The sequence below is a fragment of the Martes martes genome, assembly GCF_963455335.1.
Source record: "Martes martes genome assembly, chromosome: 7".
Lineage (NCBI taxonomy): Eukaryota > Metazoa > Chordata > Mammalia > Carnivora > Mustelidae > Martes > Martes martes.
In genome coordinates this window covers 142,950,604-142,972,303 of record NC_137894.1, presented here as the reverse complement: position 1 = coordinate 142,972,303, position 21,700 = coordinate 142,950,604, and the positions used below count along the sequence as shown (strand labels likewise).

Genomic DNA, 21,700 nt, shown 5'->3' with positions numbered 1-21,700 from the left:
CCAGGGCTCATCGAGTCGTAGCTCTTCTAGCTTGAGGTAGTCACAGGCCCACTCGAGTGCCTTTCCCATTCATTTTCTTTTCAGCTCCAAACATTTTTGTGGTCTCCTCTCCTGCTAGTTCATTTCTATGATTTTCTATTATTCAATGTCAAAATGGCTTTACTGTAGTTTAGTGGTTTGGGGTTTAATGAAATTAGGATTTTTTTTTAAGATTTTATTTATTTATTTGTCAGAAGTCACAAGTAGGCAGAGGGGCAGGCAGAGAGAGAGGGAGAAGCAGGCGCCCCGCTGAGCAGAGAGCCCGATGCGGGGCTCGATCCCAGGACCCTGGAATCATGACCTGAGCCGAAGGCAGAGGCTTAACCCACTGAGCCAACCAGGTGCCCCTGAAATTAGGATTAAATAATCCTCCACTATAAGAAAAAAGGAGATGTGGATTTCTTTAACTTTCCCCTGTGGTATTTGTTGAATTTACCGATTGTGAGGATCAGCATTTATCAGCATGTCTGAAAAATTCTCTGCAATTATCTGTACAGGTATTTCTTTTTCTACATTCTTTTTATTTTTGCCTTCTGGAGTGCTTATTAGACATATGCTATATCTTTCATTTTATTCTCCTTGTCTCTTAATTTCTCTTTTATGCTTTTACTTTTTTTATCTCTTTGTACTCTGTTTTGCATGGTTTCTTATATCTTTCAGTTAATAAATTCTGTCATTAGCTCTGTTTGGCTGTTTAGTACATATAATATGCTTTTTAAATATTATTTGTTATAAAAAGACAAGACACAGTCTGGGAGGAAGGTAGAAGCCAGACCACGGAGTACGTACTGCTTGATTCCCTCTGTATAAAACTCTAGGAAACGTAGGGGCGCCTGGGTGGCTCAGTCGGTTAAGTGTCCGACTTGATTTTGGCTCAGGCCATGATCTCAGGGTCGTGACATCAAGCCCCTTACCAGGCTGGAGCCTGCTTAAGATTGTCTCTCCCTCCCCCTCTGCCCTTATCACCCTTTACCCTTAAAAAAAGAAAAAAAAATCCTCTAGGAAATGTAAACTGACTAGTAGTAGCAGAAGGTAGACCAGCAGTCGCCTGTGTACCTGGGAGCCAGGCACAAGGAGGTGATAGGGCCGCAGAGGCACAGACCTACAGGACGGCGCAAGCCAGCCGCAGCATTCCCTTGTGACCCAGAACTTCTGGTACCTGCCCCTGGAACTTCCTTACCATTGTGGCAGCCCAGTGGCGGTTTAAAAAGTAGGTGTTTGTGTTTTATCTTGCCTCGTAGATGTTATGATCAGGAGCATAGTTCTGTGTGTCTTGGGGGCTGTACTGTGGGAAACGGCAGTTCCCACGGTGTTTTGCTTTGTAGCTCTTGTGGTGGATGTGGTGGTTTTTCCCTTAGTGTTATCTGTGTTCATCCATAGCCCTACTTTCCTCCTGGTCTTTCCAACCCTCATCGTTCTTAGCCACTTGCTTTGGGTATAAACATGGGTCAAACCAAACTTTGACTTTATATGGGTGAATTTTATTTATTTATTTATTCAAACAGAAGAGAGGAAGTTCTTTTTTTTAAAGATTTTGTCAGAGAAAGAGAGAGAGAGATCACAAGTAGGCAGAGAGGCAGGAAGAGAGAGAGAGAAGCAGGCTCCCTGCTGAGCAAGGAGCCCAATGTGGGACTCAATCCCAGGACCCTGGGATCATGACCTGAGCTGAAGGCAGCCGTTTAACCCACTGAGCACCTAGGTATCCCTATGGGAGAATTTTAATCATAAGAGTAATTCACTTTATCAGATAAAATAGCATATTATAGTATTATTACAGGTATTGGGGAGTATTTTGGATACTAATTGACTCCTATTTGTGAGGCTTAATAATTGTTGGAATATGAAATGTTGGACTCAATTTTACTGAGTATTTTTTGTGATACAAATAAGTCTCCATGTTTATAATCTATCTTGACATCATTATCAGGTGTTTTCTTTTGTTTGCTAATAAGTAAGCTGGTAAAAATACTCTCCAAACCTGAACATTTCCAACTGTGGTGAGATATGCAAAAAGAGGAATGACTAAAGGATCTAGACTATTATGTGGGGATAAATAGATCTTATCCTAATTATTTTGTCAGTTTCATTTTTGACATGTTTGTCATTTTTGGAGTGATGTCATACTGAGAATCCTGTTATACTTTAAAAAAATCAGTTATACCAAAAAAATAAAAATAAATAAAACAATAGTTATAGTTTTAAACAAATATCTTGTTAAATTACCAGAAAGGATCCTGGCTGATTGATCTAATTCTTTATTTTTTTACCATTGTAGTGTGAAATATACAGAGAATGTGTGAAATATGCACAGGTTAAAGAATTACTAAAAAAAACCCACTCAGATAACAACTACCTAGGCTTAAAATTTCTTTCTTTATTCTTTTTAAAACAATTCTATCCAATTTATTTTGGTTTTAGACCAAAGACATACAAGCAAAGTGTTCGGTGGTGGCTACTTGAAGTCTGATTCACATTCCACAGTGAATGAAAGGGTGTTTTTAGAGATAGGTGGGTAAACAAATCACAGTACAGCGTGAGAAGTGCAGGAAAAGTAGAACAAGACACCGAAATAATCGGATTTGATCTGATTAACTTCCTGAGGTGGCTCTTAGGAGAGATTTCCGGGAGCTGGAGATCAGAGGCATCTGCTAGGGACAGGGAAGAACGTGAAGCGCTGTGGGTGGCAGAGAGTGGAAAACACGTTGGTAACAATGGAGCGTAAGATGTGGGGACGAGGAGGGCACCTGGGCGGCTCAGTGGGATAGGCCTCTGCCTTCGGCTCAGGTCATGGTCTCAGGGTCCTGGGATCGAGCCCCGCATCGGGCTCTCTGCACAGCTGGGAGCCTGCTTCCTCCCCTCTCTTGGCCTGCCTCCCTGCCTGCTTGTGATCTCTGTCAAATAAGTAAATAAAATCTTAAAAAAAAAAAGATGTGGCAACGAGGAACGTGGGGGTGACGCTGAGCGGGGACTAGAGCTGACCTCTACTGGTCAGGGGAAGGGCCGGGTCCTCACTGCGCTGAGCCTGGACTTATTCTTGCAGGGTAGTAAGCAAGAGAAAGGATGAGCTGCATTTTAGAGGGAGCCTCTGGTGCTGATGTGAGAGTTCGGTGTCTGGCATAGGGCCGGGAGTGAGACTGGAGACGGGGAGGCCTGTGCGGTCACTGCGGAATGTATACTTGACAGTAGACTCACAACTGGGGTCCCAGAGAGAGACTTACTTCCAAAGGAAATATCGGAAAAGAAGAATTTCAAGGTCATGGAGACACAAGCTCAAAAGGCATACGTCTGTAATACAATTTAGAAGAAAGGAGGTTTTAATTCATTCCTTCTTTAAAAAAAAAAGATTTTTTTAAAAGATTTTATTTATTTATTTGACAGAGAGAGAGATCACAAGTAGGCAGAGAGGCAGGCAGAGAGAGAGGAGGAAGCAGGCTCCCCGCAGAGCCTGATGCAGGGCTCGATCCCAGAACCCCAGGAACATGACCTGAGCTGAAGGCAGAGGCCTTAACCCACTGAGCCACCCAGGCGCCCCCCAAAAAAAAGATTTATTAATTTGAGACAGAGCATGAGCAGGGAGAAGGATCAGAAGGAGAGGGAGAGGGCGCCTGAGTGACTCAGTGGGTTAAAGCCTCTGCCTTTGGCTCAGGTCATGATCTCAGGGTCCTGGGATGGAGCCTCACATCTGGCTTTCTGCTCAGCGGGGAGCCTGCTTCCCCCTCTCTCTCTGCCTGCTTCTCTGCCTACTTGTGATCTCTCTCTGTGTGTCAAATAAATAAAATCTTAAAAAAAAGAGGGGGGGGGAGCAGACTCCCCACTGAGCAGGGAGCCTAACACAGGGCTCAGTCCCAGGACCCTGGGATCATGACCTGAGCCAAAGGCAGACGCTTAACCGACTGAGTCACCCAGGTGCCACTAATTCATTCCTTCTTATAATTCACATGTATCTGCTTATATGAGATTATCCCAAGAAAGTCAAAGACAGGCTCTCTGAGACTTTCTCTGGAATAATTTAAGCAGTGATTAGCAAGCCGCCTCCAGGAAGCCTTCCACTGTTGCTGGTAAGGTGGCATTATCTATTTGGTCATTTCTCATAATCTTCCAAAACTAAAGAGTAGCCTAGAGTTCTCGTTCTTCTCTTTATTTTCTTTATTATTAATGCTACAATCAAATTATCCTTAGCTTTTGTGTTTTTCAAGGGGGGAATCAATCTTTTCCTGTTAGGTTGAACCATATGAAGTTGTTGATGTTTGGCCATTTTTGATGTACAAAAACAGCATTTTTTAAAGACTTTTTATTTATTTATTTGACAGAGAGAGAGACAGTGAGAGAGGGGACACAAGCAGGGGGAGTGGAAGAGGAAGAAGCAGCCTCCCTGCCCAGGTGGGAGCCCGACACAGGGCTCAGTCCCAGGACCCCAGGATCACGACCTGAGCTGAAGGCAGATGCTTAACAACTGAGCCACCCAGGCGCCCCTAAAAACAGCATTTTCATCCGATTCAGACTAATAATCAGCAGATGGCATCTGGTAGAACATTTACCCTTTGAAACACTAGACGACTGGTAGTCGGAGCAGTCCTCTGTGTGTGTGCTGCAGCCTGCGCTGAGAGCAGCGGGGGCCGGCGCGTCCCATGCAAGGGGACAGCGCGTCCCATGCGAGGGGACAGCATCCACTAAGCCGCAGCCCCGGGCTGAGCTGCTGGCGCTGCTGCTCCTGCACCGCTGGAGTGGAGAGCCCCTCAACCAGCTGCCAGAGCTCAGCTCTCTCCTCTGTGCGGCTGCGGAGCTTCCCCCGGAGGGGCTGGGTACGCGGTCAGTAAGATAGCCACCAGCTCGGGTTAACTAGACGACGTGCGAGTGCGTGTTCCATGCGGTTGCATCTCTAGAATACGGAACTCGTTAGGAAAGAGTTCTCTCACGTCTCTGGAAGTGATGTCAGATCCTGAGGGTCAGAACAGTTGTAGGAGAGATTATCTGTAGAGGATCAGGAAAAGCTTCGGGAAGCAGATGGCATAGCCACAGAGCCTGGAAGCACAGGTAGAGTTTAGGAAGTGGGGGGAAGGGCTTTGCAGCCAGAAGGAATAACGTGGGCAAAAATAGGAAGGTGGGAAGTGTCAGCTCTGGAATGGAGAGGAAAGCTGGATATGAGAGCGATCAGGAGCCACGTGGGCTGAAATCACAGGTGAGGCCAAGGTTCTTGGGGGAAATGTTGTAGCCATTGATGACAGTAAGACGTTGAGGGAGGAAGCTGGGGTTGGAGGGAAGGGAGAGTTTGGTTTTAGACATGCTGGGGAGAAGTGCTGGCATGGCCTACAAATCAAAGTGTGAATCTGTCTCATCATGACTTGAAAGCTTGGGGAATTTTCTTTGCCCAAGTAATAGTACAATGACATTCTTGTCTGTTATAGCCAAGGGTGAAGTTACTTAGTTGAGTATTAAAATCAGCATATCAGGATTAGGGCTGACATCTGAGATGACCCAGTAGCCAATAGGTGTTTAATTGCTGACAAAATCCACTAGTCTTTTCTGTTGACTGACTGCCAAGGAATTTAGGTTAGTCATTGAGGATAAAAGCAGCATTTATTAAAAAAAAAAAAAAAAAAAAAGCAGCATTTATGGTTAAAACCTCTACTGATTGCATTGTTAGCTAGTTCCCTGAAACATAGACCCATAAACGTAAATATTCCCTCTCCTTGTAGGGGACAGTACTGTTGGGAATAACAACCGAACTCCTGCAAGTAGCCAGTAACAGAATGAGAGAAGTATAGAGTAGAAGTATAGAGACTTTACAGTAAATGGATGTGGCAGTTTTAAAAATATGTCTGCAGATTCTTTAAAATGCCTCTCTTTGGGGTGCCTGGGTGGCTCAATTGATAAGCGTCTGCCTTTGGCTCAGGTCATGATCCCAGGGTCCTGGGATCGAGCCCCACATTGGGCTCCCTGCTCAAGCTGGGAGGCTGCTTCTCCCTCTCCTGTTCCCCCTGCTTGTGTTCGCCTCTCTTGCTGTCTCTCTGTCAAATAAATAAACAAAATCTTAAAATAAATAAATAAATAAATAAATAAAATGCCTGTCTTCCAAAGATGGAGTCTAATTCCCCTCTTCTCACAGACATAATGACTTGCTCCTAACAGAATTTGGAGGAAGGGATACTATGTAACTTCTGAGGCTAATTCATTTAAGATAGCTTCCCGTGGCGTTCTCTCTTGGACTGTTTGCTCCGGGGGACATCAGCCACCATGTTGTGGGTGCACTCAAGCAAGCAGCTCTTTGAAGAGGTCCTCTTGGTAGCCATGTGAGTGTGCCATCTTGGAACAGATTCTCCAGCTCATCAAGCCTTAAGCCCTAACATTCAACTCAACCTCATGAGAAATCTTTTTTTTTTTTTTTCCAAGATTTCATTTATTTATTTGACAGAGAGAGACACAGTGAGAGAGGGAGTACAAGCAAGGGGAGAGGGAGAGGGAGAAGCAGGCTTCCTACCGAGCAGGCAGCCTGATGCGGGGCTTGATCCCAGGACCCTGGGATCATGACCTGAGCCAAAGGCAGACGCTTAATGACTGAGCCACCCAGGCACCCCGAGGAAGAGAATCTTAAGCAGGCTCTATGCCCAGCACAGAGCCTGATGCAGGGCTTGATCTCGCAACCCAGAGATCGTGACCCGAGCAGAAATCAAGAGTCGGATACTTAACCAAATGAGCCATCCAGGAGCCTCAGGCTCATGAGAAATCTTAAGCCAGAACTGCCCACCCAAGCTGCTCCTTGATCCTTTACCCACAGAAACTGTGAGCCATAATGACTATTGGTTGTGTTTTAAGCCCCTGAATTTAGACGTGATCTAGTATCAGCAACGGAGAACTACTAATACATAGCCTTGGAATGAATAACGTGGGCTCTTGACTCCCAAATCGTTTTCACAAGTGTACAATGTATGAATTGAACAATGAAGATTTTCTTACATAAATAGTAAACAACACATAGATACATTTGAAAACTAAAATGTCATGTACTGAGAGTGTGTTGTACTTGCCAAAGGAGGTGAAGAAGGCTTCATGGCATGGGTGGTGGAGGTGGGGAATGTGAAGGCGTCCCTCTGGGGAATGGCTTTGAGGTGTAAGTTTTTCCTTTCACATCATTTTCTTCACCAGTTTTTCAACTTTGGGGGAGATTGCACTCAAACTGATCTTAAAAATAAAGTTAGGGAGGGAGGGAGTGAGCCGGAAGTTCCTTGCTACGTGGAAAGACCAAAGACTAGATTGTAGGAAAAGCAAATAGAAGCCATATTTCGAAAACCTGTCTTACAGGTGTTTCATCAGTTTGTAAGACATGAGTCTGAAATACTAGCAGCTTGGTTCTTGAAAGATCTCTGAACTGTGTGCAGCTGCTGGGGCGAGTGGGTCAGGACCCCGTCATGAGACAGGTGGAAGGGAAAACCCAGTCACAATATTTTCTCTAGCGACAAATGAGACGCGGCGGTCCGGGGCGAGTGAAGCATACCAGATGGGTGATGTCAGTCAAAAGACAACGTGGCGCAGAAGATCAGTATTTGGCCCAGGCCTCAGAGATGCGGCGCACCAGTATGTGAGAAAGGGCTCCCGGGTCTATGTGGAAGGGAAAGTGAACCACGGTGAATACACAGGTAGAAATAACACGAGGTGGCAAGCAACAGCATCATAGCTGGTAACGTGTTTCTGAGTGACCAGACCAAAGAGAAGGCATAGAGTGGAAGAGTCTCCTTTGGCCATTGTTTGGTACAGTCTCATTTCCAAATCCTGTATGGTCTTTATAGTTCCTAAGGACAAGAATTAAAATATTTTATATTAAAAAAAATTAAGTTACAGTACAGGAACGCATCATTAGGGTAGCACAAGCCAAACGAGAGAGCACTTCAAACCGACAGAGTTAACCCACGAGCGCAGTGGACCAGAGGGGCAGAGGAGACGGCCACCCTTTGTCCCCTCACAGCACAGCACTGGGGCTCGTCTGGGCAAGGCACGTCCTCTCCTCTGACGAGCGGCTGGGTTGAGTAAATTGGCGGCTGTTTGCCTGAAACTGTAATGTCAAAATATGTCTCTTTAGAGGACATTTAGTGAGTTTTTTTGTTTGTTTTGTTTTTGCATTTAGTGTGTTTTTGAATGAAAATCATTTATACCAGAAAAAAAAGTCTGGCAAAAGCATAATTTTTCAGGAACTGCTGTGTGAAGTCATTAACAGAAGGGACACCGTGCCAGGTGATTGAGTCCTTTTGTTTCCATAAATAAAATCGCCGCCTCTGATAAGTTCTTTGCACATGTTAGAAAAAGACACCGGGCACCTGTTGACAGACTGCATTGCTGGTGCGTGGGAAGACACAGCGAGGTCTTCCCAGTATGACTGGCGTGGGGCGGGAGACGTGCATGTATCGCGTAATTGTCCGCAGTGGCTTGTTTGTTTTTAATGCCTGAGTCATTGTATCACCAGTTTCAAAGTTCTATTTATAACATTACCTGAAGAGACAAAAGAATACCTTTGATTAAAGCCGTGTTACCTGTTGACTTGTGATCCAGAGATTTCAACCGTAATTATCAAGTGAGACATAGTCTTTCTGAGTATCTTAGTTGTGACAGCCTGGTTTTCAGGCATATGGTAGCTTCGGGAGCCATGGCTTAGTACAAATGAGATATTAGCCTGGGAAATAAGCCCCTTTCCCTTATCTACCTTTTTTTTTTAAGGTTTTATTTATTCATGAGAGACAGACAGAGAAGGGGAGGGCAGAGGGAGAAACTGACTCCCTGCAGAGCAGAGAGCCCGATGCGGGACTCGATCCCAGGACCCTGGGATCATGACCTGAGCCAAAAGCAGTTAACTGACTGAGCCACCCAGGCGCTCTCCTTATCTAACTTTTGACTAGTCTTATTTATTGTTAGCTTATTTATTAAAAATCTGGTCACAGTATGTTTGGAGTTGATCACTTTTTTGGACATTTTTATGCTTTTTAAAATCACTTATCTAGGGTCACCTGGGTGGCTCAGTGGGTTGGGCCTCTACGTTCAGCTCAGGTCATGATCTCAGGGTTCTGGGATTGAGCCCCGTATCGGGCTCTCTGCTCAGCAGGGAGCCTGCTTCTCCCTTTCTCTCTGCCTGCCTCTCTGCCTACTTGTGATCTCGGTCAAATAAATGAATAAAATCTTTTTAAAAATAAATAAAATCACTTATTTAGGGGCGCCTGGGTGGCTCAGTCGGTTAAGCATCAGGCTCCCTGCTCACCAGGGAGTCTGCTTCTCCCTCTGCCCTTCCCCCTGCTTGTGCCCTTTCTCTCTCAGATAAATGAATAAAATCTTTCTAAAAAATTAAAAAATAAAATTACTTATCAAAATGCTATTTATGGAACACTTTCTTTGCCAAGAGGTTTTTTTGTTTAAAAAGAGGATAATTAAAATGTAAACATTGACACCACCAAGTGTTGGGTAAAGATGTAAAGAACCTAGAACTTGCCTTGTGCCTGTAGGGTTATAAAATGGCAGGCTTCACTTTGGAAAACAATGTGGCAGTTTCTGTAAGTCAAACACACAAGTACCACGCAGCCCACCTGTTCTGCTTTCTTGACGCTGGTTACCCAAGAGAAGCCAGAACACTTGTCCACATAGATACCGGCACGGGAATACTCAAGACAGCTTTATTCATCCCAGTCCAAAAGCAGGCACAGCCCACATGTCCATTAACAGGTGAATGGACTGACAGAGTGTGGTCTATCCAGACAGCAGGATCTTACCCAGCAGTAAAAAGGAACAAATTACTGATGCGTGTAGCAACATGGATGAGACCAGAAGCACTGTGGGGGTGAGAGAAGCCGGCCCACAGCAGCACACTGCCCAGTCCCTTTGTGCGGAATTCTCGGGCACACAGACGAGGCTGTCAGGACACAATGACAGGCCCCACATCTGTGCTTGCGGGGGCGTGGGGAGGGGTTGGTGGTGTGAGGAGTGCAGGGGACCAGACGGTGTCAAAACTCATCCAGTGGTGTACCTCACGCGGGTGTGTTTTATTGTCTGTGAGCTGTACCTCAATAAAGCTGATAAAAAAGTGAACATAGGGGCATCTGGACGGCTCAGTTAAGCATCCAGCTCTTAATTTTGGTTCAGGTCATGATCTCAGGGTCTTGATTTGAGCCCTGTTGGCCTCTGCACTGGGCATGGAATGTGTTCAAGGTTCTCTCTCTCCCTCTCCCCTGCCCCCCCATGATAATAATAATAATAATTAAAAGTAAACATTGGTTTCACTGTGTATTTGTTAAACTGGTTAGTCGTCATTTCATTTTGTTTACCTCTCAGTATGGATAGTTTGGGTTTGTTTTTTTTTAAGCCCAACATTGGGACAGAAAATACAGTATGGATATTTTTGAAGCTTTGTGTATGAAATGGACTAGAATATGCTTATCAATTTTTTAAAGTTGCTAATATCTTAAATTTAAGACCATAAAAAATGAAACGTTTTTATTATTTTTGCTTTTTTTTTTTTTTAAGATTATTTATTGAGGGGCGCCTGGGTGGCTCAGTCGTTAAGCATCTGCTTTTGGCTCAGGTCATGATCCCAGGGTCCTGGGATCCCGCCCTGGGTCAGGCTTCCTGCTCCATAGGAGTCTGCTTCTCCCTCTCCCGCTCCCTCTGCTTGTGTTCCCTCTCTTGCTGTGTCTCTCTCTGTCAAATAAATAAATTTTTTTAAAAGTCTTTATAAAAAAAAAAAAGATTATTTGAGAGAGCATGAGTGGGAAAGGGCTGAGGACCAGGGAGAGGGACTCCCCACTGAGCAGGGACTGGACCGGGGCTCAATCCCAGGACCCCAAGATCATGACCTGAGCCAAAGGCAGACGCTTGACCACCCACGTGCCCCTATGTTTGGTTATTTGGAGTGCTATGAAATAACACCTTTATTTGAAATTTTCGTAAAGTCAGGAATAATGTACAGAGGGCTTAGCTGCTTGCTTGGGTTCGTTGTTTGGGGAAGGGAGGTCTTAAGAGAATCCTTTTATCTGCAGCCTCACGGTTCCCATATTTTAGCCCCTCGGTTCCCGCGAGGACTCGGCCAGTCGCGGGGGGGGGGGGGGGGGGGGCGCTGCCTGCGGCGGCTGCGAGCTCCCGCGGGGCGGGCTCGGCCGCTCGGGGTCAGGGTCCTCGTGCGCCGGGTCGGGCGCGAAGCTGTCGCGGCGCGCGTGTGAGTATAAGGGGGGACTGGGCTCGGGCTCTGGCGCTCGAGGTCGATCTGAGGAGCGACCTGATGGCTTCCGTTGCGAGATCGTTTCTCCGTCGGTCAGACTCCCCGCGAGCAGCGAGAAACCGCGCTTCACTTGCCTCCGACGTGAGCCTCCGCGGCCGGGACGGCGGCGGGCGTGGCGAGGGCCGCGCGTTGTCCTGGCCGGTGGGGCACGTGCGCCGCGTCCGGACGGCGCCAGCTCGCGGGAGCCCGTCGCACGGCCCTGCCGCGTCCCCGTCCCCCACTCGCGCGGGTGCCCCGGCCGAGCTGCTGCGTGGCCCGCTGCTTCCGGCCGCCCGGGACCGCGGCCCGCGGGAAGGCGGGAAGGGCCGGGCGAGGCGGGGGCGCCGCGGTGGAGAGGGGAGGCGGGGCGCCGGCCGGCGCAGTGCGGGCGCGGGTGCGGGAAGGGGGAGGCAGCCGCGGGGGGGTTTATAAACCCGGTCCGGAGACCGTGGTCGTTGTCGCGGCTGGGGCTGGGGCCTGGGCGGGGGGGGGGGGGGGGGGGGGGGGCCTGGGCGCCGGGTGCGCAGGAGCCGCCATGGGCCGGGCCACGGGGCTCTCGAGTCTCTCATCAGGGAGAGGGAGCCTGGGAGAAGCCTTCCGTCCGCTAGATACTTGGTGGGGGCGCCGGGCAGGTCATGGCCCCGGGGTCCTGGGATCGCGCCCCGCTCAGCAGGGGGCCTGCTTCTCCCCCACCCCGCCTGCTGCTCCGCTTACTTGTGATCTCTCTCTGTCAGATAAATAAATGAGTAATCTTTAAAAAAAATTTGTGTGTAAAAGCACTGTAAGAGCGGTCTCTCGATGTATCCTTTTGTGAGTAGATTGTGGAAGTTTGGAGACAGAAACGGACACGACCGGTGAAGCGATCGTGGGCGCGGGGCGGCAGAGGCTTCGGTGTTTCTCTGCTTTTGGGGGGCGGGGGGCGCTAGATGGGGAGGTGGGGGGCCACGTGTGTTGGGGGCGATGGGAGCGCGGGGGAACATGGACCCTCTCCCCGGAGCGCGGAGCTGACGTGCAGTGCTGCGGGAGGGCCTGCGCCCCGGCCGGTCGCGACCCGGCGGACGGACGGCGCCGGCGCGGGCTGCCGCTGCCCGGGGCGTCCTCTGCGCCGCGTTGGTCGCCGCCCGCGGGGCTGCCCCCAGGGAGCGCGCGCCGCGCTTCTGCCGCTCGCGGAGGCGGCCGGTCCTCTCGGGCGCCTGGTGCTGAACTCACGAGGTGACTGCGGGACGCACTCCGTAAGCCCGGGGAGCGCCTTCTGACTTCTTACTCCGTGCGGCGAAGAGAAAGCAGCAGGGAATTCGGCCATAGGTTTGAAGCCCGAGTGCGTCCGCGGATCGAAACTCGCCGGGAGGCGCGCGTTGGCCGGGGGAGAATCCACCGTGATCAGCCCCTGATAAAAGGATTGAATTTGCACTAAGGTTTTCGTTTTCTTAAATAACTGAAAAGGAGCTTTTGGCTTAATTTTCACATTGGACAGTTAAGGAGTACATGCTAACAGGTTAAATGTTGCATATTTGTTGACTTATAAGTTGACGGCGGCTGGTGCTTTTCTCACCCGTTGGAAGGACAGGGAAGTCGCGCAGGCTGGTGCTGGTTTTGGCGGCGCGTCTGCGGGGAAGAGCGGAGCCATCCAGAGACCGGCGTGGGCCCTGGAGGACATGCGGACGCGTGAAGCCGTCCTTATTTTTTATGTTAATTGTTACTGGAGCTAAAATGAAATATTAAATAAAAAACAAAGTTACACAGGGATGTTCACTTTGAAAGGATTTATTAAGCTATACAATATATAGTTTTCTGTATGTAAGATCTATTCAATACAATATTTTTAAATTACAGTGTATAGGGGCGCCTGGGTGGCTCAGTGGGTTAAGCCTCTGCCTTCAGCTCGGGTCATGGTCTCAGGGTCGTAGGATTGAGCCCGGCATCGGGCTCTTTGCTCAGTAGGGAGCCTGCTTACCCCTCTCTCTCTGCCTGCCTCTCTGCCTACTTGTGATCTCTCTCTGTCAAATAAATAAATAAAACCTTTAAAAAAATTATAGTGTATATTAGCATATATGGAAGATATTCCTGAATTATTACAGCAGTTTAGTGTTGCCATAAACAACACAACACGAGCATTTGAATGTCTCCTTGTGATCTTTTCGTTGTTACTATAAGCCACTGGCATAGGGAGGAGAGCCCAAAGACTGTTTAAGTTGTAAAATTATGAAATTAATGTAAATTGAAAGAGTTGGTGAATGGACATAGCTTTTTTTTTTGTCAGAAATACTTCTAACAAGTAAAAGTTCTGGAGGTTTCTAAAAATACCTTCTGTTATAGTGATTAGAAAATCTAGTAGGTGGAAATTAGCGACCCATTATTAGAGTTAAAACAAAGTTCAGGTATTTTGATGGTTCTGCCGGGGCGTTGGTTTTTTGTTGTTTTGTAGAATAAACAAATTTCTCATCACATGGAACTCTCTGTATTGGGCAGTTTGCAGTGTCTGGTCTTGAAAAGGGGCAGGGGGTTCCAGTAGAGATTGTTGAACAAATGCTGATTCCGTTTTTCAAGAACGTGCTTGAGCATCTGAAGATATGGGGACGCCTGGAGTCAGCGAAACGGGGGTCACCAGAGACCGGAAGGGGAAAGAGTTGTGAGAGCGCAGATGAACCTGGAAGCAAGAGTGGTGGTCTGGGGACGGACTGGCGCCCCCACGGTTCGAGCGGAAGGGGCTGGGGGAAGAGAAGCGCGGCTGGGACCACAGCTCGGCCCCCTCGCGGTTCTGTGCCCCATGCGTGTCCCTTCACCTTCCCCCATGATGCGTCACCCAGCGTAGGGCTCCTCCTGTCCCCACACGGACGTGTTTAAAACCAGGCCATACACTTTGTGTAACGCGGGGAGTTCCGTGCAGGTAGTGTGCGCGGTCAAGCGGAGCGTGCCGCCCTGTTGGTGGAGAACAAGGGCTCTGCGTCCTGCTCGGCCAGGCGGGCCGTCACACCTGTGACACACGGGGCGAACTTCTCTCTGCTTGTTCTCTCGTCTCTAGTGTGGGCCTACAGTAGTGCTTCCCTGAGAGTGTCCCTGTGAGGCTCACGACAGGCTCATTAATAGAGGGTACCTAGTCCGGTGTGTGACACAGGATGAACATGGTAAAAACGCCTGATGTTATGGTTTGTCATCATGAACAGAGGACAGGGACATGCCGTCCAGTTCCATCAGCCACCACTCCTCTAGATCTTACCTTTGTGTATTCATTTCACAGATATAATTCTGTCAATAATGGGTCAGTCCTTGGCTTAAACCGGATATATGGCATTTTTAGTGAGGTATTTGTATTTTTAGAATGTTCCGTATATTTCGGCTTCTCAAGACCAGGCTGCGGTGAAGATGACATTTGTCCTCAGGAGTCACCTGTACTCTTTTTAGGTTGTGTTTCCTCAAAACATTTGACATCCCCATTTATTCAAATATATCCTTAAATAATCAGTCCAAAAAGAGGAGAAGAGGGCGCCTGGGTGGCTCAGTGGGTTAAGCCTCTGCCTTCGGCTCGGGTCATGATCTCAGGGTCCTGGGACCGAGCCCCACATTGGGCTCTCTGCTCGGCGGGGAGTCTGCTTCCCCCTCTCTCTCTGCCTGCCTCTGTGCCTACTTGTGATCTCTGTCAAATAAATAAATAAAAATCTTAAAAAAAAAAAAGGAAAAGAAATGTCATTTTTAATACACATTTGCAAAGTTTGCTTAAAGTTGGGTCCCTTTTTTAAAAATCCAGTATAATTAACATACAGTGTTATGTTAGCTTCAAGTATATGATACAGGGGTTCAGCAGTCCTGCCCGTGACCCAGTGCTCATCAGAGTAACTGCACTCTTACTCCATCACCTGTTTACCCCTCCCCTCTGGTAACCACCAGTTTGTTCTCTATAGTTAAGAGTCTGTCTTGGGCTTGTCTCTTTTTTTCTTTGTTCTTTTGTTTCTTAAATTCCACATATGACTGAAATCATAGAACATTTGTCTTTCTCTGACTAATTTTACTTAGCATTATACTCTCTAAGTCCATCCATGTTGTTGCAAATGGCAAAGTTTCGTTCTTTTTTATGGCTGAATAATATTCCATTATGTGTATACCACAGCTTTATGCGTTCCTCTGTCAATGAACATTTGGGCTGTTTCTATATCTTGGCTGTTGTAAATAAAGCTGCTTTAAACATAGGGGTCAATATATCTTTTTGAATTAGTGTTTTCATATTCTCTGGGGGATTACACAGTAGCAAAATAGTATGTATGTACATATGGATGGATGGATGGATCATATGGTAGTTCTATTTTTATTTTTTATTTATTTTCTTAGCATGAGATGGGGGGCAGGGAGGGGCAGTGGCAGAGGGCAAATCTTTTTTTGTTTGTTTTTGTTTTTGTGGTGGGCAGCAAAGCAAGGTTTATTGAGTGCTAGCAAAGTGATAGTACGAAGCTCCCAAGGAGGGAGGGGACTAAGAATGTTGCCTGAGAGGGAGACTCTAAACAGGCTCCATATTTAGCCCAGAGTCTGATGCAAGGCTCAAGCTCACAATTTTGAGATCATGACCTGAGTGGAAGTCAAGAGTTGAGACACTTAACTGACTGAGCCATCCAGGTGCCCCAATGGTGATTCTATTTTTCATTTTTTGAGGAAACTCCACACTGTTTTCCATAGTGGCTGTACCAGTTTGCGTTCCCACAAGTTGGGTCCCTTTTTAATACAGTATCTGGCGTATTTTTAAAAGCTGCTATTTAATAGAAGCTGAACAAGTAAGAAAAGTTCTCTGTACAATTAATTTGTATTATCCTAACTTCTAGAAGGGAAGCTGTTTTAAGATCCTGATGTGTACGTGTTCTGACACTAGAGAAGAGCGGTTATGCAGATCTGCAGGTAAACCTCCATTCCAGCCTGAGCGCGTTTTGTTCCCTGTAGGTTGGAAACCCACGTGTAGAGCTTACCCTCTCCGAGCTCCAGGATATGGCAGCCAGGCAACAACAGCAAATTGAAAATCAGCAGCAAATGTTGGTTGCCAAGGTGAGTTGCAAAAGCAGAGGTGGGAAATTGTTCAAAAAGGGTGTTCTTTAATGGTGGTTTTTGATTGGAGTTACTGCATTCATGGGTATCACTTGTAAGTAGGACCGTATCATGGGAAGTGTTGAAAATAATGTCTTTCTGTCTCTGTGACCTCTTCTGTAATGAGAAATGGATATTGTAGCTTCTTAAAGTTGGGAAGGTATCAGAGCAAGACCCTTCACATGCTCATTCAGACAACCCAGAATAGGAAACGGTTGACCTTCGTTCTCCAACTGGTGATGAAATTTGGGTGAAGACACTGGTCGGGGGCCCCTGAGAAAATGACAGTTGGTTATCCAGGCTTCCCCTCATGCCACTCTACACGCACTATGTTTGGTTTATTATGATACCAAGCAGTTAATGCTTTTTTTATATACTGAGTTCTGCATTTTTCAGGGAAATGCTATAACCAGATTTGAAATTTTTCTTGTCATGGACTAAAAAAATCAGATCTGTCACTCGTGCGTGCTGGAGAATATTCATGTTGTAATGATCTCGAATGTTCTGAAACTGCTATGAAAAACTGCGATACAAAGAGAATATGAAAACATTTCTGCCTGGGTTCCTGTTGCTTTCTCATAGAGAGATTGACCTGAAAGCCACATGTTCTCACTTATCAGGCGGCCATATGTACTTCATTGTACTAGCCACTGTTTTGTGGGTATGTAACAGCATCAGTTGGGCATGTTTTTAGAAGTTGTCTTACAAGGTTTATTGGATTTACAATAAAAGACAAGAGTTAAGTAAATTGGGAAGTATCTCATCCCCTTAACAAGATTTCTAAGATGAAATGTACATAGTATTACACAATTATAACATTTTCTAGTTTGCCTTTTAATTTCCTTTTCAAATATTGATCCAAGAGTATTACTAATAAAAAGATTCTTGGGTATTTTCAGCAGTGTGTATTACAGGTTAATGCTAGCACAAGTGTGTGTTTTACATATCAGGTATGTGTTTCCTGACTTTAGAATCCTGTCACTCCTGTATTATCACACTTAGTCCCCTCCTTACTTAGGTCTGTTCTATGCATACGTGTAGGACCATGAGTATTTCCTGTCAACTCTTAGCCTCAAAGTGGGTCTTCACATGAATTGGGAAAGACTATTGAAGAGTATTACACATATTCTTATTTTAGGACTGTCCTGTTCTTATTTGACTGTGGAGTGCTCCATTAGTTTTGAAGAAACTATCTGTAAAGAAAACAGGCATTTCTTGACTGTCCATTGTTAACTCAGGAAATCAGAGGGTTATTTCCTTACCGATCACCTTGTCTGTTTTCGATACAAGACCCTGTGCTGGTCAGTGCCCATTTCCTTTCAGAGGTAACTAAGGGACCTTGGGAAGCTGCTTTCTGGCAGCAGGAAACGTTAACCTGACAGCAGGAAACGAGGGCTGGACGGGGCTTCCCACCCAGGAAGGAGAGGAAGTTGTGTGAGCGCAGGGGACACGCAGGCTTGACGTTCTCCTGCTGGGAGATGTTCTGAGGATGCGTCTGTGTTAGCTGAGCGGTGTAGTCAGCGTGCATGGTAAATGGCACCTGGAAACATCTTCACACACTCACCACCGCTCACCGATGTGTGCCCAGCAATGTCGGTTCTGTGTGGGCTGGTGTTTGCAAGGTGGCGCAGGCATTTCTCTAATATTCATTAAGATGGGTGGTCCTGTGGGAGCCGCACAGACCTCTCTCGTGTGTGACGGTGATCGTGTCTTCAGTTCTCGCAGTGCCCTGTTTCCTCTTTTGCTAGGAGCAGCGTTTACATTTCCTAAAGCAGCAGGAACGCCGCCAGCAGCAGTCTATTTCTGAGAACGAGAAGCTTCAGAAATTGAAAGAACGAGTCGAAGCCCAGGAAAATAAGCTGAAGAAAATTCGTGCCATGAGAGGACAAGTAGACTACAGCAAAATTATGAACGGCAATCTGTGTACGCTTGCGCGGCCTTGCTCAGCACCCACACTCGGGCACGGATAGAATGAAAGAGTCCAGCTCCGGACACTTTCACACAGACCTGTGTCCGGTCTTGCTATAGGAAGTGCCCTGAAGCTTTGCTCTGTTACCTGCATCTAAAAGGACGGGGTCAGTTAGGTCAAATAGTCTGGGAAGATCCTTGGTGACATTTGTCATTTATTAGCTGCCCTCTGGACTAGGGCTGCAGGGCCACAAGACTGCGCTCATTACGAAGGTCTGTTGTAATTGAACAGCTTAACCTTCATCTGGGTAGTAAGATAAACCATACAAATGCTCACTTTTTTTTTTCTGAGCGTATAGATTTTTTGTTGTTTTATCAATTCAGTTAGTGCCTACTTTGTGTTATGTTGACAGGCAAGACAGACTTGGATTCCTGCCCTTACGAAGCCTTTGCTTGTGGGTGCTCTGAGATTCCTAAGTGGCCTGGCCAGGCTAGCCTCTGGACTGGTCGTCAGTGCACCTGGAGTCGGCCAAGTGGGCAGTCACATCATGTGCTCCAGAGGCGTGTTGAAAAGTGTGTTGGATTTTGCATATCACAGTTCTCCCCCAAGGTTTGGCCATAGATGTTGGTAGAGCTGAGTTGAACGTATAGAAATGAAGACGAAATCACAGAGCCAAAATGACAGAATGCTACAAAAACAAAGCATATTAACTAAATGATGTTTTTTATTCTTTATTGCTGGAAAATTGTAGCTGCTGAGATAGAAAGGTTCAGCGCCATGTTCCAGGAGAAGAAGCAGGAAGTACAGACTGCGATTTTACGAGTTGATCAGCTCAGTCAGCAGCTGGAAGATTTAAAGAGAGGCAAGCTGAGCGGGCTCCCTGCGTACAGCGGCAAGCTGGCGGGACCGGCGGCGGCGGAATTGAAGAGACTGTGCCAGGAGCTACAGGTGACCTGCTGGGTATGGGGAGCGGTGACGTTAAACATCTCTCAGGCTTTCTTCCCAGTGTGGGCGGAAGCCTCAGAAACTGAAAACAAGCGAATGGATCCTAGGGTAATAGTAGGCACAAACTGTACTCAGTACAAGGAATTCTTAAAACCACTTTGAGAAATAATTTACGTAGCATGGTTCGTCCGTATGCCGGGTACCATGAAGCGGGTTTTAGTGTCTTCACTGGAGCTCTGCATCCACCACCACGATCAACTTTAGAACATCTTCATCATCCCCAAAAGAAGCCACGTGCCTCTTTGCCATCACTGCACTACCCCTCCCCCTAAGCAACCATGAATCTTTCTGTCTCTCTGGATTTGCCTATTCTGGAAATTTCATGTGAGCAAACCATGCAATATGTCATTTTTTGTGACAGACATTTTTCACCTAGCATGTTTTCAGTACAGAAATTCAGTACAGAATTTAATTGGCATTGCAATGAACTAGGGAAAAAATTAAGCTTTAGATGATATTCAGGGTTTCTGTGTACACTGTGTTTTGATGAGATGGGTGTCTCTGTCCCACTCAGCTGGGGCTGCTCTAACAGACCTCACAGCCCAGGAGACTGAAGCACAGACGTGGATTTTTCACAGCCCCAGGGGCTGGGAGTCCCAAGATTGGGTTCCTGGTGAGAGTCTGCTTCCTGGCTTCTTGCTGTGTCCCCACAGCTTGCTTTCTCTCCCCCTTCTTACAAGGGTGCTAATCCCGTCACGAAGCGCCGCCCTCAGGACCTCACCTTGGCCTGATCACCCCAAAGGCCCCACCTCCCAGACGATCACCTGAAATGTTAGAGCAACATACGAATTTTAGGGAGGACACAAGCATTCAGTTCAGAACAGTCCTCAAGATTTCCATTTCTCAGAAGTTGTCATTTAGCAGGTGATTTTTCAAGCCAGGAACAAGTTTTTGGAGTTATATTAGCACTTGCTAGAGAAATTATTATATCATTTTGTGAAATGAAAATATATAATTACAGGGCTCCTGGGTGGCTTAGTGGGTTAAAGCCTCTGCCTTTGGCTCAAGTCGTGATTCCAGGGTGCTGGGATCGAGCCCCGCATTGGGCTCTGTGCTCAGCAGGGAGCCTGCTTCCTCCTCTCTCTCTCTGCCTACTTGTCTGTCAAATAAAATCTTTATATATCTATATATGTGTGTGTGTGTGTGTGTGTGTGTGTGTGTGTATGTATATATAATTACAAAGAGTAAAATTGCTTTTGTTGCTGTTAAGTTCTCTAACATAAATGCATAGAAATAAAATACAGGAACTTAAGACTTTCACATTTTAAGCAATTGTTAGAAGTGCAGAGTTTTTAAGGATATCTTGGGTGATGAGAGTGGTGAATTTACTCATACGAGTCCATTTGCTAGGCTTTCTGACTGCAGCTTGGACCTCACAGTGCACTGCCTCCAGTCTGGTGCACACACGCAAATGCATGTTCTAGCACACATGTGCACCTGGGAGAGCTTCTCAAGACTTAACCTTGTGTGTACAGTGCATGCTGATGCCTTCTGTAGTTCTTTTTTTTTCTTTTTAATTTTTATTTATTTTTAAAGATTTTATTTACTTATTTGACAGAGAGATCACAAGTAGGCAGAGAGGCAGACAGAGAAGGGGGAAGCAGGCTCCCCACTGAGCAGAGATCCCAGTGTGGGGTTCCATCCCAGGACCCTGAGATCATGACCTGAGCCGAAGGCAGAGGCTCAACCCACTGAGCCACCCAGGCGCCCCTGTGCTTCATTTTTTTAAGTGCTGGCTGCAGTCCGCCAGAATGATAGCCATACATCCCAGTGGACGAGCAAGGTCGTCCTTCCTGAATTTCCTGCTGCCTCCACCTAAGGCTCTCATTCAGTGGACTGTGTTTGATGGGGCACACACCTGTGCTTGGGTCCTGGAGGATGTGCCCGGGGTGGGGCTGGGGGGTGTCCGTGACACACCATTTCCAGGGTCTCTCGCAGTCATCACAGGCACGAGTTGCTCCAGGTGCTCCTGAGAACGTGTGTGTGCAGATACAGAAGAACTCTGTCCTGGCCCCATCTGTGCAGTACCCGTGAACTGCTCTGTGCGTGGGCGACAGCGCACACACACGTGCATAAATACACATAAGTACTTGATGTTGCTTTTTCTTCTTTCCTTTTTTTTTTTTTTTTTGCTTTCTCTGGGAATGAGCATATGACTGTTTAATGCAAATCATAAAAGTTGTATTTTTTAATTTGCAGATTCGTAACCAGCTTAACCAGGAACAGACTTCAAAGCTCCAGCAGCAGAAGGAACTCTTGAATAAACGCAACATGGAGGTGGCCGTGATGGACAAGCGGATCAGTGAGCTGCGTGAACGTCTCTATGGGAAGAAAATTCAGGCATGTGAGAAAGAAAATATTTGTGTGAGATAAACTAGGAATGATTGGATGTGCGGGGGCACATCTTCACTGTGATGGCATTTTGCGGCCCTCATTTGCCACAGCTGATGAAACAT

At 46.8% G+C, this 21,700-nt stretch overlaps 1 protein-coding gene and 1 pseudogene across 6 annotated transcripts in view; both read left to right on the top strand.

Moving 5' to 3' along the window:
• The window catches only part of PPP1R13B (protein phosphatase 1 regulatory subunit 13B), an 89,526-nt gene that overhangs the window by 54,124 nt on the left and 13,702 nt on the right, over positions 1 to 21,700 (top strand). For all 5 annotated transcript variants that reach the window (XM_080808375.1, XM_080808374.1, XM_080808373.1 and 2 more), the window contains exons 5-8: positions 16,190 to 16,291; positions 18,079 to 18,253; positions 18,991 to 19,187; positions 21,444 to 21,584. In XM_080808375.1, the coding sequence (XP_080664501.1) occupies positions 16,190 to 16,291; positions 18,079 to 18,253; positions 18,991 to 19,187; positions 21,444 to 21,584 (615 nt within the window). The remainder of the gene's footprint in view (positions 1 to 16,189; positions 16,292 to 18,078; positions 18,254 to 18,990; positions 19,188 to 21,443; positions 21,585 to 21,700) is intronic.
• Positions 6,274 to 7,755, top strand: LOC308346057 (single-stranded DNA-binding protein, mitochondrial-like; annotated as a pseudogene). The gene is made up of 2 exons: positions 6,274 to 6,321; positions 7,297 to 7,755. The product of its transcript is annotated as a single-stranded DNA-binding protein, mitochondrial-like (transcript).